General features: G+C 51.2%; 1 protein-coding gene across 1 annotated transcript in view; it reads right to left on the minus strand.

The window, feature by feature from the left end:
* Positions 1-3,352: 3,352 nt before the first annotated feature.
* Positions 3,353-15,275, minus strand: part of tex261 (testis expressed 261) — a 43,348-nt gene continuing 31,425 nt past the window's right edge. Inside the window, exons 4-6 of the mRNA XM_084313706.1 lie at positions 13,808-13,875; positions 13,394-13,496; positions 3,353-4,496 (exon numbers count right to left, since the gene is read on the minus strand). Of these exons, the coding sequence (XP_084169832.1) occupies positions 4,381-4,496; positions 13,394-13,496; positions 13,808-13,875 (287 nt within the window). The 3' untranslated portion in view covers positions 3,353-4,380. The remainder of the gene's footprint in view (positions 4,497-13,393; positions 13,497-13,807; positions 13,876-15,275) is intronic.

Consider the following 15,275-nt stretch of genomic DNA (forward strand, 5'->3'; position numbering starts at 1 on the left):
TGCAGAGTAGATGAGTTGTCCTCGTCTCCATGCAGAGTAGATGAGTTGTCCTCGTCTCCATGCAGAGTAGATGAGTTGTCCTCGTCTCCATGCAGAGTAGATGAGTTGTCCTCGTCTCCATGCAGAGTAGATGAGTTGTCCTCGTCTCCATGCAGAGTAGATGAGTTGTCCTCGTCTCCATGCAGAGTAGATGAGTTGTCCTCGTCTCCATGCAGAGTAGATGAGTTGTCCTCGTCTCCATGCAGAGTAGATGAGTTGTCCTCGTCTCCATGCAGAGTAGATGAGTTGTCCTCGTCTCAATGCACTTTTAGCTATTTAAAAAAAAGAGTCTGTAAATGTTCATTAAAAATGTTTAAGCACATTTACATAGTCAATGGATCCTGTTGTTCAGCCTCACAATGCTATTGGATAGTAAATGTGTTTATAGGTCCCACTCTCTGGCCTCTGAAGTTACTAATGTCCTTTTTATTTGGGCCTCACTTTAATTAAGAATGCAAATGAAATGTAGGCGGTAGAGTGCCATAGATGCTACCACATTTGATTTATTGGATACAATACATGGACGGTCCCAAGTCCCAACTCAGTTCCACTTGGGCTCAGCCAGGTGTAGCTATTCAAACCCCGGAGACGCTTCTCGCTTCCCTTCTCGAGGGGTTTCTGGTGATGCCCAGAACAATATTGGGAACGGTCACGATCTCCTTCACTAGAAGTTAGCCCAACGATACTGCATCTCGTAGAGTGGCGATTCTGATCACAGGTTTCACTTTCTCCACTGCTATCTCAACTACAGTATACAGGATACTCAACTATGGAATTCTGGACTGAATCACGTCGGAACACCAGAAATCTTGTCAGATGGGGGGGGCGGGCGTCCCGAGACCAGTGGCCTGATCTGTATCAACTCAGGGTCCTCGACACACACAATGTATACCTTACAGTCTTCTCCAGTCAGACAAGATGATAGATACTCATCTCCTCCCTGTGTATCAGTAGACGGCTATCCGGCTGCATGACTGGAAGTGTATACAGACCACTAGCCTAGCTTAAAACTCAGGGAGAGGTGTTGTCGGTCAACAGCTAGGCTAGCTGGTGCGTATCCGCTTCCATTCATTTGTGCTAAGCTAGGCTAGCTTGCAGCCGGATATCTTTCTACTGAACGCACAGAGTGGAACATTGGTAAATGGCTGCATTTATATAGCGCTTTTATGCAAAGCACTTTATAATTTGTTCCTCACATTTTACCCATTCACTCACACATTCACACACCGACGACAGAGGCAGCCATGCAAGGTGCCGACCTGCTCATCGGGAGCAGTTAGGGGTTAAGTGTCTTGCTCAAGGACACTTCGACACGCTGCCCTAGGAGGAGCGGAAATCGAACCGGGAACCTCCGGATTACCAGACGACTGCTCTACCCCCTGAGCATCTGTCGCCCCCCAGCCCCCTATCCATCCATGTCCGACTCTGGAGAAGACGGTAAGCACATTTCCCATGATGCCTCTGTGTTCCTCTAAAGGATTGCTGCTTCAGCTATGGGACTAAAAGTGTGTTGGAGAATAAATAATGTGGCTCATATAGGAGACAGAACTGTAAAGAGGGGTGACTGGGAGGTGACAAAATCACAGGAAACTGGGTCAGCCGTCACAGCAGTGGCCCTGCAGTCTGTCTGGCCTGTCAGGAATAGGTGCGTGTATATTTGTGTGCATGTGTGTGTGTGTCATGTGTACTTGTATTTCTATACTACAGGGGACACAGACCTGTTTACACACTCACGCAATGGGTACCAAAAATATTATGGGGACAAATTTGGGTGTCCCCATAACACAAATTAGGTTATGGTTATGTTATGGTTAGGGTTAGATACAGAATGCATGTAAGTCTATGTAATGTCCCCATATTTCACAAACAAACGTATGTATTTTTATGTGTGTGTGTGTGTTTGTGCGTGTGTATCTGTGTATTTGTGTATGTGTGGTCCTTCACACCGCTGTAGAGGTCAAAGCAAACACATCATCTGGACCCCCCCCCCCCCCCCCCCTCTGCACGTTCCATTCAACAACAGTAAGCAAAGAGAATCTCAAAACATGTCACTGCCTTTTAATATTCTCTCTTCACATCACTTAAGCAGTCCGTGTCTCTTCCGACACCCATGGATGTACAAAAGCCATTGCACAAGTGCTATCTTTATAACAGATTCATAGTCATTCATGGCATTTATGGGTGCCTTTTGTTTCTGTTTTCTTTTCCACCAATCGATGTACAAAAATCACTTTGTTATTACCGAGTTATTAAAAACAGTCCGAGAAAGAATGAATAGTTGAGCAGTATGTCGTTGGTAAGTAATGATCTTGTAGATGCTGAGCAAAAGAAAACTAAAAACTAAAACAAAAAAAGAGAAGAAAGAACATCTTATGTGGCCACATTGTCAGTTAGGTGACCCCGTACAAGACAGTCAATGACCCCAGAATAGGAGTTCCCATCGATCTCACTTCACTTTTAAAGGTGCTTTCCGATGTATGAAGTCACTTCCTTCACAGATGTGATACAGCTCCTCCCGGGTTTTAACCATGTTCACGTCACACCTCGTCTGTCGCGGGGATAATGGCCTCCTTGTGGATCACATTCACAGGTTAAACGCCAAATGTCTAGACTTAAGGCCTCTGTCCTCGAGGACTTGCGTGTGAACCTGGGAATCGATCTGCGCGTGGTCCAATCACGTGAGGGGATTTACATTTTAAGAGGTAAGGCTACCTATTTACGCGGTTGCCATAGCGCCGCCCACAACAGGACGAGCCTCCCATTGGCTCACCTACGGCCCGTCCTGATTGGATCCCAGACACTCGATGTTCTCGTAAACACGCTCGATTCGCCCGTGAGCCACGTGAGGGGGGGGGGGGGGGGGGGGGTTGGGGGCGTGGCCGTCCGCACGTCCCACGCTCCCTTGGAATCGGTGCTGTCGCAGCGCTGGGCTCAAAAGCGCGGGTTTTTATGCTTTGCTGTCCCATGAGGCATTGAGACAGCAAAACCCTACCACCTCATCGAGTGTCTCTCTGACGTCACTGACCCTTCTACTACTCACAATGAAAGGGGGGGGGGGGTTAGTGGTCATATCGGGACACTCTAAACCTACTTCACCTGAACCCTCTTATAATCCAGTGCAGAGCGGTTTTCATGTGAATTTGTTATATCCTGATCGCCTTAAATCAGGTTGTTTGCTAGTATCTCCTCTCAAGGGTCACCGTGTATTGAGAGGTATATTTATTAAAATGGCGGGGGGGGGGGGGGGGGGGGGGGGGCGGGCGAATAATTAGGGGGGGGGGGGGGGGGGGGGCGACATCAACCTGCTGCTCGGGTGAAGAAGGGAACAGAGCTCCATCTTGTGATTATAACCCGTCGCCACGGAGGAAGTCCAAACTTGGTCCCCCGGTACCTAGTCAGTCGGGACATTAAGGACCGGGTCGGAAAGTACCTCAGCCTGTGTTTCACCTACCAAAAACCCGCACGAGGGCACGCGGACACCGGGGATGCACCGACCGCAAAAAAATAAAAATAAAGGTATCGGCGGATAACGAGCGCAGATTCAATCCATTACTTTTGCTATATTACGAGAGATGGAACATGCTTCGGTTTACCAAGACAATCCAGAAAAATCAAGTCACTTTGCTTTGATTTCTGACATGTTACACGTAGCTCTAGGTATGGGATTTCAGTATTGGGTCAATTCTGTGATGCCTCCTCCGCCCCTGGCCTGTGATGCCTGCGCCCCTGGCCTGTGATGCCTGCGCCCCTGGCCCCTGGCCTGTGATGCCTCCGCCCCTGGCCTGTGATGCCTGCGCCCCTGGCCTGTGATGCCTGCGCCCCTGGCCCCTGGCCTGTGATGCCTGCGCCCCTGGCCTGTGATGCCTGCGCCCCTGGCCTGTGATGCCTGCGCCCCTGGCCTGTGATGCCTGCGCCCCTGGCCTGTGATGCATGCGCCCCTGGCCTGACGCTCCATACCAACAGCCGGCACATCCTCAATTAGCACATTTCCACAGCAGCGAGTGTAAAACGGAAAAGTCTCAACGCTGACGAATGAGGAGGCATCTCGGAAAGGGGGGGGGGAGGTCTCTATGGTGGTTCAGTCAGTACAAACAAAATCAGAAGAGACAGACCAACATGTGTAAACGCATGAGCCAGTCCAGTAGCGGCGACCATCTGTCCGCTGGTCAGTCCCGTTCGTGTGATCACCCTCCACCCCCCAGCCTCCTCCTCAGCCGCTTCTTTTGACTTCCGTCCAGAATTGATATCCAGTCCTCTAGGACCCCCTGTTGTTCCGCGTCCCCCTCCTTTCCCGCTACCGGGGTGCCCCAACCCCAACCCCCCCCCCCCCACCGCGCTCCCTCAGTACATCTTCTGCCGGCTGGGCAGCACCGCCTCCTTGAGGAAGGAGAAGATGAGGAGGATCCCAGACCTCTTTCCTCTCTTGCCCTTGGTGAAGTAATTTGACACCACATCATCTGGAAGAAAGACAGGAGAAGTTGTTGGTTAATATTTGGAGGTGATCTTTAAAAAAGAAACACAGACTGTTTTGGTATGGGTTTTCCACCAAGAATGTTGTAATGACGTGTTTTGATGTGAATCGAGATCCGTGGTATTAAAAGAATATAAATCGGAATACTAATATTGAAATTTATATCAGAATGATTAGGAGACAATTCCTAAAGTTCAATCAAATCATTTATTACAATATGGATCCATACTGTGAGTGAAATAAACGTGTTTTCTTTAGTGAGAAGAGGGAAGAAGAAGGGAGAAGAGGAGAGGATGGGGGAGGGTGGAAGAGAGAGAGTAGGGGAGGGTAGAAGAGAGAGTAGGGGAGGGTGGAAGAGAGAGAGTAGGGAGGGTGTAAGAGAGAGAGAGTAGGGGAGGGTGGAAGAGAGTAGCAGTGTACATGTACATTTATATCTCTCACAGACAGAGATCATCTGGCATGCGAGTTCTCATGATACATACTGTATACTGACAATGTTCATATTAGTCCATAAGGTACATGTAACTGAGAGGTACAATTCCCTGACTGTATTAAATAAGTATGGTATCATTAAACCACTACTGTCTTATGTGCATTACTACTGGCCATACAGTACACAGGTATATGAGATGAACACCTCCACAATGACACGGTTCCACACAAATCTTGGTTAGAATAATATTTATTAGCAGCAATAATAGTATATTACATTACTTTACTTAGAGTCGCGCTTGTAAGGCGAAGAATGTGCGTGAGTAAGTCAAGAGCGTAAGTCCATTAGAATATTACGCAGGAGATAATGAATACCACCTGTATCTTAGGAATTATATCTATGGTACACTAGTAGGGCAGCGGGAGATACTAGTAGGGTCCCTCCGGTTGTAGGCCAGCAGGGGGGAGGATTTGTCGGTAACGAAAGTCTGGGTCAACGAAGAATAAGGAGACTCCAGGTACAGGAAACGGTGCAATAATCTCTTGATCCGCAGACGAATAACAGCTATTCTCCGGTATGCAGCTCCGCATGGAAGAAAGCTAGCCAGCCTCAGGCGTCCTAGAGGCGGGCTCGACGTTGCTCCTCACAGGGTAAATCCCACACAATTGTGGGTGTAGACGATTCTCCGCTCCATCAGCTACAGGACCAAAGCAAATATAATCCAGCCGAAAAGGGCTATGTAGTCGTCGGGTAGGTTATCCAGTGTACATATCCACACGGTCCTCGTCTAGGGCTCCTCGGATGACGGCACCAGGTTAAGCCGCCCAGCCTGGATAAGCACACTAGCTGGTACGAGGAAGCGTTGGTAATGCTGGTCACTGTAGAACGGTAGCCGCACGATACACTATACATAAATAGACTATTACTGAAATAATAGAATAGGTCGAACTCGACGGTACAGCGTTAAACTCTGATACTTCAGCTATCAATTCGCACGCGGTCTCAAGGCTCTATTTTGGGCCAAACGGGCCCTACTTCACAGCACGTTGTATCGTGGTGTGAGGCTTCACTTATTGGGTAACTCTACTTCTGTATTCACCTGCGCCGTATTTATACGTTAGGTGAACAAACTAGTACCAGCCTTATTCCTGTCTCGTATTCTTGCGCAGAGCCGGTCATGTCCAGGCATGTCTTTGGCGGTGACTTTGAACTAGACCTTGGGGGTATGGCAGTGGCGCCTAAGGGACCGCTGTCCAATAGGAGAACGAAATATTATGGTCTGTACTAGGTAAAGGGATATTCCGTGTATATGTACAAAGAATATAAAAAGGATATCAGACGATATACAAATATTATACAATATATATCAAGTAATAAATATATATATTCGGTTTAATCTGATCCTTCGTAACAGCCGCCTCCTAATTAGTCCGCACCTAATTAGATAAGCAGAGACAGATTAACCGCACTGTCCACTACTCAATGTCCGTTGTGAGGGTAGGGCAGTTCACAAAGTCGGGGGGTCATGGTCGTCATCGAGAGAGTCGGGGAGCCTTGGCAACTCTATCAGCCTCGCCACGGGCCGGGTGTATGTCCGCCCTTGGGCGAGCACTTCTGCCGCTCTGACCTTTCCGTCGGCACCAGTGATCACTTTGCTTACGCGGCCGGCCGGCCACATAGCTCGGGGTAGTGACTGGTCGATAATCATGACGACTGTACCTTCCGTCAAATTGTCTCTTTCTTTCACCCATTTCTGGCGGGTCTGTAGAGACGGTAGATAGTGGAGGAGGAAACTGTTCCAAAACTTGTCAGCCAATACTTGACTGTACCTCCACATTCTTCGGCCGTTCGCTTCTTCAGGCCTGTACACTGTCTGTGGTAGCGCGGGGTCCAGCCGCCCCATCAAGAGAGTGTTGGGGGTGACTGGGTCGACATCTGCTACATCACTGGAGACATAACCTTTGAGTTCAATACTCCCTCGATCTCCGTGAGGACTGTCGTGAGGACTTCTTCCGCCACGGTCTGGGCCCCAAGCACGGCGTACAGGGCTGTCTTTATTGAACGTACTTCTCGTTCCCAAGTTCCACCGAAGTGAGGTGCATTCGGGGGATTAAACTGGAAATCAATCTGAGAGGGAGCGAGGTGGGTCTTAAGTTCTGGGCCCATAGCTTGGAAGCTCTCTCTCAGCTCTCTTTCTCCGCCTTTGAAGTTTGTCCCGTGATCAGACAATAATATAGACGGTTTTCCTTTCCGCGATGTGAATCTCCGGAAGGCCATAAGGAATGAGTCCGTACTCATGGTTGGAAGGAGTTCTATGTGTATCGCTCGGGTGGTCATGCATTTGAATACAATACCCCACCGCTTCTCCGTCCCTCTTCCTTTCTTTACATACAGCGGGCCGAAACAGTCCATACCGGTGGAGTGAAAGGGCTTGTCGCCGAGTCGGAGGCGACAGGGGGGTAGGTCAGCCATCCGGGGTATACTGGGCTGTGCTCGCCATTTACGACAGTCTAGACAGGTCCGCTGGAAGCGTCGTACTGCTTCTCTTCCTTGCAGTATCCAATAACGACGTCTGATCTCCGCGAAGACTCTCTCTGCCCCGGCGTGGTGCACGTCCTCGTCGTATTTCTTTATGATGAGCTCTGTGACCTTGTGTCGGCTGTTTAAGACTATCGGGTACTTGACGTCATCCGGTAAGTCTGGGGCTCTCCTCAGACGACCACCCACTCTGATGAGATTATGGGCGTCGCTCTCAGGGGCTAAGTGGAGCAGTCTGCTGTCTGACGGGACTGGCTTCGATCCCTGCAGACAGTCTAGCTCGTCTGGGAACGAGTCTCTTTGGGCTCGCTGTAGCAGAAGGAGTTCTGCTTCTTCGTAGTTAGCTGCAGTAATGTCAGTAGTGGACGGAACCTCTGGGTGGTGCCACAGGAATGTCTTTAGCTGCGCACTCTCAAGGGTGAGGCAGTCGTCTATGTTGGGATCTGTGGGGACGAGTGTGTGTGTCAACCCACAGAACATAGATTTCTTCTTCTCTGCCTCCTCTTCACTCGCCTCCCGTGGGGTGGGTGTAGGCCACTCTTCTTCCGGGAGCTTGAGGAACTCGGGCCCGTCACTATAGAGATTGTGACGGGTGAGGTCATCCAGGGACATTCCCCGTGTGATGACGTCAGCTGGGTTCTGTTTTGTGTCCACGTACCTCCAGCATGCTGCTTCTGTTAACTCTTGTATCTCTGTGATTCTGACTCCCACAAAGACCTTGTATCTACACGAATCGGACTGGATCCATGTGAGTACGGTCATGGAGTCTGACCACAGGATTGTTCTTTGCACCGGGATGGTGAGTTCACGTTGGATTAACGTGGCGAGTTGCGCTCCTGCTAGGGCTGCGCAGAGCTCTAGACGCGGGATAGATTGTTGCTTGCGGGGGGCTATTCTTGAGCAAGCCAGGATGAAGGCAGTATGTATTTCTCCTCCCTCCTCTCGGGCCCGCAAGTAGGCCACCGAACCGTAGGCTACTTCGGAGGCGTCGCTGAAGAAGTGCAGGTCCATCTGGCACGTCTCCGGCCTCACTGTGGGTGGGAAGTAGCTGCGGCGTATGTTGACACCTGGGAGCGAGCTGAGTTCTGTCTCCCACTCTCTCCATGTGGAGGCAAGGTGTTCGGGTATGGGGTCGTCCCAGCCCTGGTCCTTGTCCCATAGCGCTCGCACAATCATCTTTGCCCTGGTGGTGTAAGGTAGAATACATCCCAACGGGTCATATTGTCTGGCGAGTGTTCTGTATACACTCCGTCTTGTGGTCGGTAGTGAAGTCGACCTTCCCTGCTCCTTGGTCAGGGGTGTGTGTTTATAATGGAGCGAGTCTGTTTTGAAGCGCCAGACTAGTCCTAATGTCATTTCTTGGGCTTCTCCTGGGATGGTCGCCATCCAGGTCTCGCTGCTTGCTGCCTTGTCCTCTGGGGAGAGGCTGCGCAGTACTTGAGGGTCGCTGCTGGCCCACTGCCGGAGATCAAAGCCGCCTTTGATCAGGGAGGCGCGGAGCTTGAGTAGGAGGGCCTCGGCTTCTTCTGGCGTCGAGACGCTTTGCAGACAGTTGTCCACGTAGAAACTATTTCCTACACTTTGTCGGACCTCTTCATCAGCTGCTGGGTCTTCTGCGACGTGTTTTTGCAGTGCAAACGTAGCACAGCATGGGCTGCATGTGGTTCCGAAAGGGAGGACTTCCCATTGATAGATGGATGGTTGCTCATCCCCGATCCTCTCTCTCCATAAGAACCGCAGCAGGGGCTTGTCCTCTTCCACTAGTCGCACCTGCAGAAACATCCCTTTGATGTCGCCGCTGATGGCCACCTTGTCTTGGCGGAAACGTAGCAACACGCCTAGTAGAGAGGGGCCGAGTGTTGGGCCAGGCAAGAGCTCTTTATTCAGATTTTGTGATCCGATCAGGTAGCTGCAGTTAAACACAATACGATCCTTGCCGTTGTGGTGGACTTTGTGGTGCGGCACGTACCATGATTCGGTCGTCTGATCGGCCTCTTTAATGTCAATTTTCTTTATGTGTCCCGCTGTGATTAGCTTGTCAATCTCAGCGCGGTACACAGTAGCTTGAGCGGGGTCTCTGGCTAGGCGCCGCTCTGTGTTCGATAGATACCGCTCCGTTGCTTCTTTTGGGGCGTGGAAGGTAGGCATACCCTCTCGCCTCAGGAGTGGAGTTGCGTATCTCATCACTCCGTTGACTTTGACTCTCTTTGTCCCCCGCTCGAGGAGGGCTATGGCATAAATGTCTTCCTTGGAACGAATGTGTTTCTTTTCGTTCTTAAAGGGCATTGTCTCTAGTGTCCATAGCCTCTCGACGTGCTGTAGGAGGGTGGTGTCTTCTTCTGTCACTCTGGAGTGGAGGCAGCGAGTGGCTGCTGTTCGGTTGGGAGCCCTGGAGAGGGGGCCTTGTAGTGTCCATCCTAGGCGGGTCTCGACTGCTGCTGGACAGCCTCTGGGCCCAGTGTGGACCCGGTCCATCGGGACGATGAGGTGTGCATGGTCGGATCCTATCAGCAGGGTCGGGGTGGCACCGTCTATGAGCGGTATAGGTAGTTGACGCAGGTGCACGTATTTATCCATCAGCTTGGCGATGGGGTAGGTGTACTGCGACAGGCCTATATCTTGGCTGGTGAAAGCGTTAGTGATCCTATACCGTCTCTCTGGCTGCCCGCTTGCTGCGATAGTGAAGGAGACGTTCTTGCCCCTTGATCGTCTTCAGGTCTCTTCTTATTGTCCGAATCGTCATCGTTTCTTCGCTCCCCCGCAGCCCCAGCTGGGCCGCAGCGGACGCGAGGAGAAGGGTCTTCTCTGACCCGTCGTCAAGGACGGCGTAGGGGTCCATGACATTGTTCTCGTAACTCAGTGTTACGCGGACCACCTTCAAGAGCACCCGGGCGCCCCCGCTGCTGGCGGGGTCAATGTACATAACACTTGCCTTTGTGCTGCTTGAGGGTGCAGGCTTTCTTCTGTTACTGTCATGTAAAACGTCCAAGTGGGCTCCGTCACACCGACTACACCTCTTCTTTAGGCGGCACTCGGCTGCCATGTGACTGCGCGCACATCGGTAACAGCGTCGGTTGGAATTTATCCATTGACTCACCTTGTCGGCGGTCATCTTCTTGAACGTGTCACAGTGTGACAGCCAGTGTTCCTTTTCGCAGTACGGGCATACAATCTTCCACTTCTCTTTCATCGAGGGGGTACTGTGGTTCTTGTTGCTCGGTACTGATTCGGCTTGGTGCATGACGGTCACCAGCCTGCGGCCATCGTTTGCTCTCCTAGGTCCCTCTCTGGAGCTTGGCGTGCTCCGCACGAACGTATCCAATCGTAGGCTGTTGACTTCTCTCGCCAGGAAGTCGGCTAGGTCTAGGAGGGATGGCTCGAGACCGTTAGGATCACGGTGGTCTCTTTGCCGCCTGAAGCGCTCTTGTCGGGCGGGCGGAAGCTTCTCTAATATCCTCTCAACATTAGAGTTTGCGTACAGTTCGTGCATACCCTTTTCCTTTTGTGCCCCCAGCATCCCTACCAGGGATTGTACCTTGATAGACAGGTCATCTAGTGAGCGATTGTCTGTGGCTGGGGGTAGACGGTCAATATTCCTTAACTCTTGTATTACGTAGTCCCATATGCGTCCATAACTTTGGTCGAGGGCTGCTAGAGCCGCGATGTATGGGGTAGTAGAGGTAGAATATGCCAGCGCTATATTGTGCGCTCTGGGCACCTTCAGGTGCTTGAGTAGGATAGCATACTTGTACGGTTCATCTGGTACATCGGACATCATTGTCTCTAAGCACATTCGTTGCTCTGTGTACTGTGCTCTGTTCTCGTGTGTGAAGTCCGGGAACGTCGGTGTGCCAAGGTACGATGCCATGGATGGCTGGCACATCGGTGAGCGTTGGAGGAGAGGCCTCCTAGGCGAGTCTCCTCTTATGTGTCGTGGTGGGCTGGTACCGGTCGGGTACCAAGGCCCGTGTACCCAGGTGCTGTTCCTCGGGGCTGGTCGTGCGTCAAGCTCACCCGTGAATTGAGTCGGGGGTCTGTAGCGCAGAGCCGCGGGGGTAAAGTCTGGGCTGTACTGGACCTCCTGGTCCTGTGGAGTACGATGCTGCTGTTGGGCTTGACTTTCCTCCTCTCCCTCTTCTTCTTCCTCTGCCAGGTCATCTAGATCCTGTAATCTTCTATTTAGTCTCTCAGCGGCGTAGGCCGGTTCTTCCCTGTTGCTGGGTCTCGCATGGACCGGTCGGGGAAGGGGTTCGGAGAGGGGTATAGGCTCTTTCGGTTGGCCGGGCTCAGGGTCGCTTGATCGGGTAGGGGAGGGTGCCCTAGATCCTTGTCTTGACGAGGCCCTGGAGCTCCGTGCGGAGGGAGGGGGGGTTACCCTGGCAATCAGTTGCTCCATTATCTGCGCTTGTAATCGGTCGCGCTCGGCTTCGCGCTTGATGTGAGCGAGGTCGCGCTCTGCTTCGCGCTGGGCTTGGGCTGCGTCGCGCTGTGCATTGGCGGCCCCGCGCTGTGCATCTGCGGCGGCGCGCTGGGCTTCGGCGCGGTCTCTTTCCATATTCTCTTCCGTCTGGAGGCGTCTAGTCTCTAGGCGTATGCGGTCTTCGTCACTCCGTTGCTGCGCCTGGAAGCGCTCTCGCTGGGTCGCAGAGTGTTCGCGTTCACTAAGGGCTTGCGCTTGGAGTTGCGCGTGGAAGCGTTCTCGTTCCATGGAAGAATGTTCGCGCTCGCTAAGCGTCTGTGCTTGGAGTCGATCGCGTTCAGTGGAGGCTGCCAGGCTGGCGATAAAGGCCTGCGCCAGCATCTTGTCCGCCTCGCTGGGGGAAGACACCGATGGTGTCTTCTAAATTGAGATTTATTTTTCTCTTGTCCATTTATTTGGTTTGCTTTCTAATTTAAAATACAGTACCATCTGTACACAGTAGGCTATGTGTGCTAGCAGAGCTAGTCTCCAGTCGCGAGTCACGGTGTACGTGGTTTGTCCACCAAAAAAATGCCAAAAGATAGAAAAGAAACTAGCAGAGCCAGAACTGTTCAACTCCCCTGGTGCCACAGCCACTTTTTTTGGTAATTTCGCTTTCAAACCAGCTGCAGCCTGAGAACTGGAGTGTGAGGGGCTGTAACACTAAAGATGGTGGCAACGACAAAGAATTGCTGCAAAATAAACATACATTTGTTGTTTAAATAATAACAATTATTTGTTTTTTTTAATACTAATACAAATATCAATATCGAACGATATGATTTTTTTTTTACCATTTTTGGCCATATCGCCCCCAGCCCTAGCCAATGGACTAACTATAAGAGCTCTGAGGTCCTCTAACCAGATGGTCCTGGACGTCCCCACAGCAAGGCTTAAAACCAGAGGCGATGGAGCCTTTGCTGTGGCTGCCCCGCGCCTCTGGAACAGTCTACCTGCTAACATTAGGTCTGCCCAGTCACTTGCCACTTTTAAATAGCTGCTTAAACCCCATTTATTAAGCCTGGCCTTCTAAATCTCTTGTGCAGAGCATCCGCTTAGTTTTAATGTGATTTTAATGTTTATATGTTTTAATTGTTTGATATGGTTTGAGTATAGTATCTTGTATTTTTTGTAAATTGTTCAGCACGTTGTCAACTGCTTTAAAATGTGCTTTATAAATAACATTTACTTGACTTGAAGGATCATACTGCCTGTATCTATAGAGGAGCTGATTCCTGAGGCACGCTGCCATTCATAAAGGATCACCCCGGCTGGCCGCGTGTCGACAGGTGGCTTCTTGGGTTCAAAGATAGTTTGGTTTACTTTTTCCTCCAGCCCTTCCTCGATGCGAGTGAATCCAAAAAAGATGGCGACCGGAATCCATAGCAACGTGCAGCAAACATCTTAACCCCCCGCCCCTCTCTTCCCGAGCCTCATTTGATAAGAGACTCACCTCCTTGCTGCATGGTGGAGGGGAGGACATTCTCCCCGGCTGAGAGCGACACGAAGAACGAGAACGGGATCACCCACAAGCAGATGGTGAAGTATGCCAGCACCTTGAGAGAGAGGGGGGGGAGATAGGGGGGGGGGCAGGTAGAGAAAGGGGGGAGACAGAGAGAGGGGGGGCAGAGAGAGGGGGGACAGAGAGAGAGAGGGGGGGGGCAGATAGAGAGAGGGGGGGCATAGAGAGGGGGGAGACAGAGAGAGGGGGGGGCAGAGAGAGGGGGGGGCAGAGAGGGGGGAGACAGAGTGGGAGAGAGAGAGACAGTTAGGGAGGTAGAGAGAGAGAAACAGTCTCGCTTCAAATCGCAGTATAACATCTTTTTCCCCCTATGGGGGGGATAAGAAGAGTAAGATGAGGCCTTACCTCTGAGAAGGGGTAATACTCTTCTGCAAAGTACTGGAAGGCCATGTAGTGGTTCACCACCACCAACACTGAGGAGAGAGAGGAAAGGAAGGAGTGGTCGACAGAAGGAAAGAAGGCGTATAGAGAGACAGGCGTTATATGCTTTCAGTTCATGCTTTCACTTTATTATTTTCAACTCCACCACAGATCACTCCCAGAGATCAAAGTAGGCATACCGTCTCCAACAGCACTAAAGCTGTCATTACGCACGGATAAAAATGTGCCTTAATTACAACAATTTCCACACGTGCTGGCAGGGACCGAAACTAGAGAGCGCCACCCGCCATTTGCGCTCAGTTTTTACGTTTGGCGCCTCCCACTGAGAGGCCTGACCGCCGTGTGGCGGGCAATCAAATAGTCATGTGAAAACCGAAAATCATGATCCAATTCTTTAGCGGAGTTCTCACTCGCTGTCTCAGCACAGACATGCAGCACCGCGCACTGCTGCTGCTGCTGCTATACTCCCCACCTGTTTCTGTATGCCTGCATGTAAACAGAGGCTATTGCCTCCGAGTCACCGTGACGTTAGTTAGCACTGCTGCTGCTGCTCCTACCCCTGTATGCCTGCATGTAAACAGAGGCTATTGCCTCCGAGTCACCGTGACGTTAGTTAGCACTGCTGCTCCTACCCCTGTATGCCTGCATGTAAACAGAGGCTATTGCCTCCGAGTCACCGTGACGTTAGTTAGCACTGCTGCTGCTGCTCCTACCCCTGTATGCCTGCACGTAAACAGAGGCTATTGCCTCCGAGTCACTGTGACGTTAGTTAGCACTGCTGCTGCTGCTCCTACCCCTGTATGCCTGCATGTAAACAGAGGCTATTGCCTCCGAGTCACCGTGACGTTAGTTAGCACTGCTGCTCCTACCCCTGTATGCCTGCATGTAAACAGAGGCTATTGCCTCCGAGTCACCGTGACGTTAGTTAGCACTGCTGCTGCTGCTCCTACCCCTGTATGCCTGCACGTAAACAGAGGCTATTGCCTCCGAGTCACTGTGACGTTAGTTAGCACTGCTGCTGCTGCTCCTACCCCTGTATGCCTGCATGTAAACAGAGGCTATTGCCTCCGAGTCACTGTGACGTTAGTTAGCACTGCTGCTCCTACCCCTGTATGCCTGCATGTAAACAGAGGCTATTGCCTCCGAGTCACCGTGACATTAGTTAGCACTGCTGCTGCTGCTCCTACCCCTGTATGCCTGCATGTAAACAGAGGCTATTGCCTCAGACAGTCACCGTGACATTAGTCTAGTCAGAGGGACCTCCGTGAGATAACGTTAGCTACCGTTACAAAATGACCCAGTCAACTATTCACTTAGTTTAATACATGAGGCATTGTGTAACGTTATCCAGCCGGCTAGCTACGGATAGCTCCCGACATAAACAAATGCTCCAGCAATAGTCCAGTGCATAATACCTCCGTTGGCTAGGTAG

The sequence above is a fragment of the Notolepis coatsorum genome (assembly GCF_963971535.1).
Source record: "Notolepis coatsorum genome assembly, chromosome: 4".
NCBI classification, from domain to species: domain Eukaryota; kingdom Metazoa; phylum Chordata; class Actinopteri; order Aulopiformes; family Paralepididae; genus Notolepis; species Notolepis coatsorum.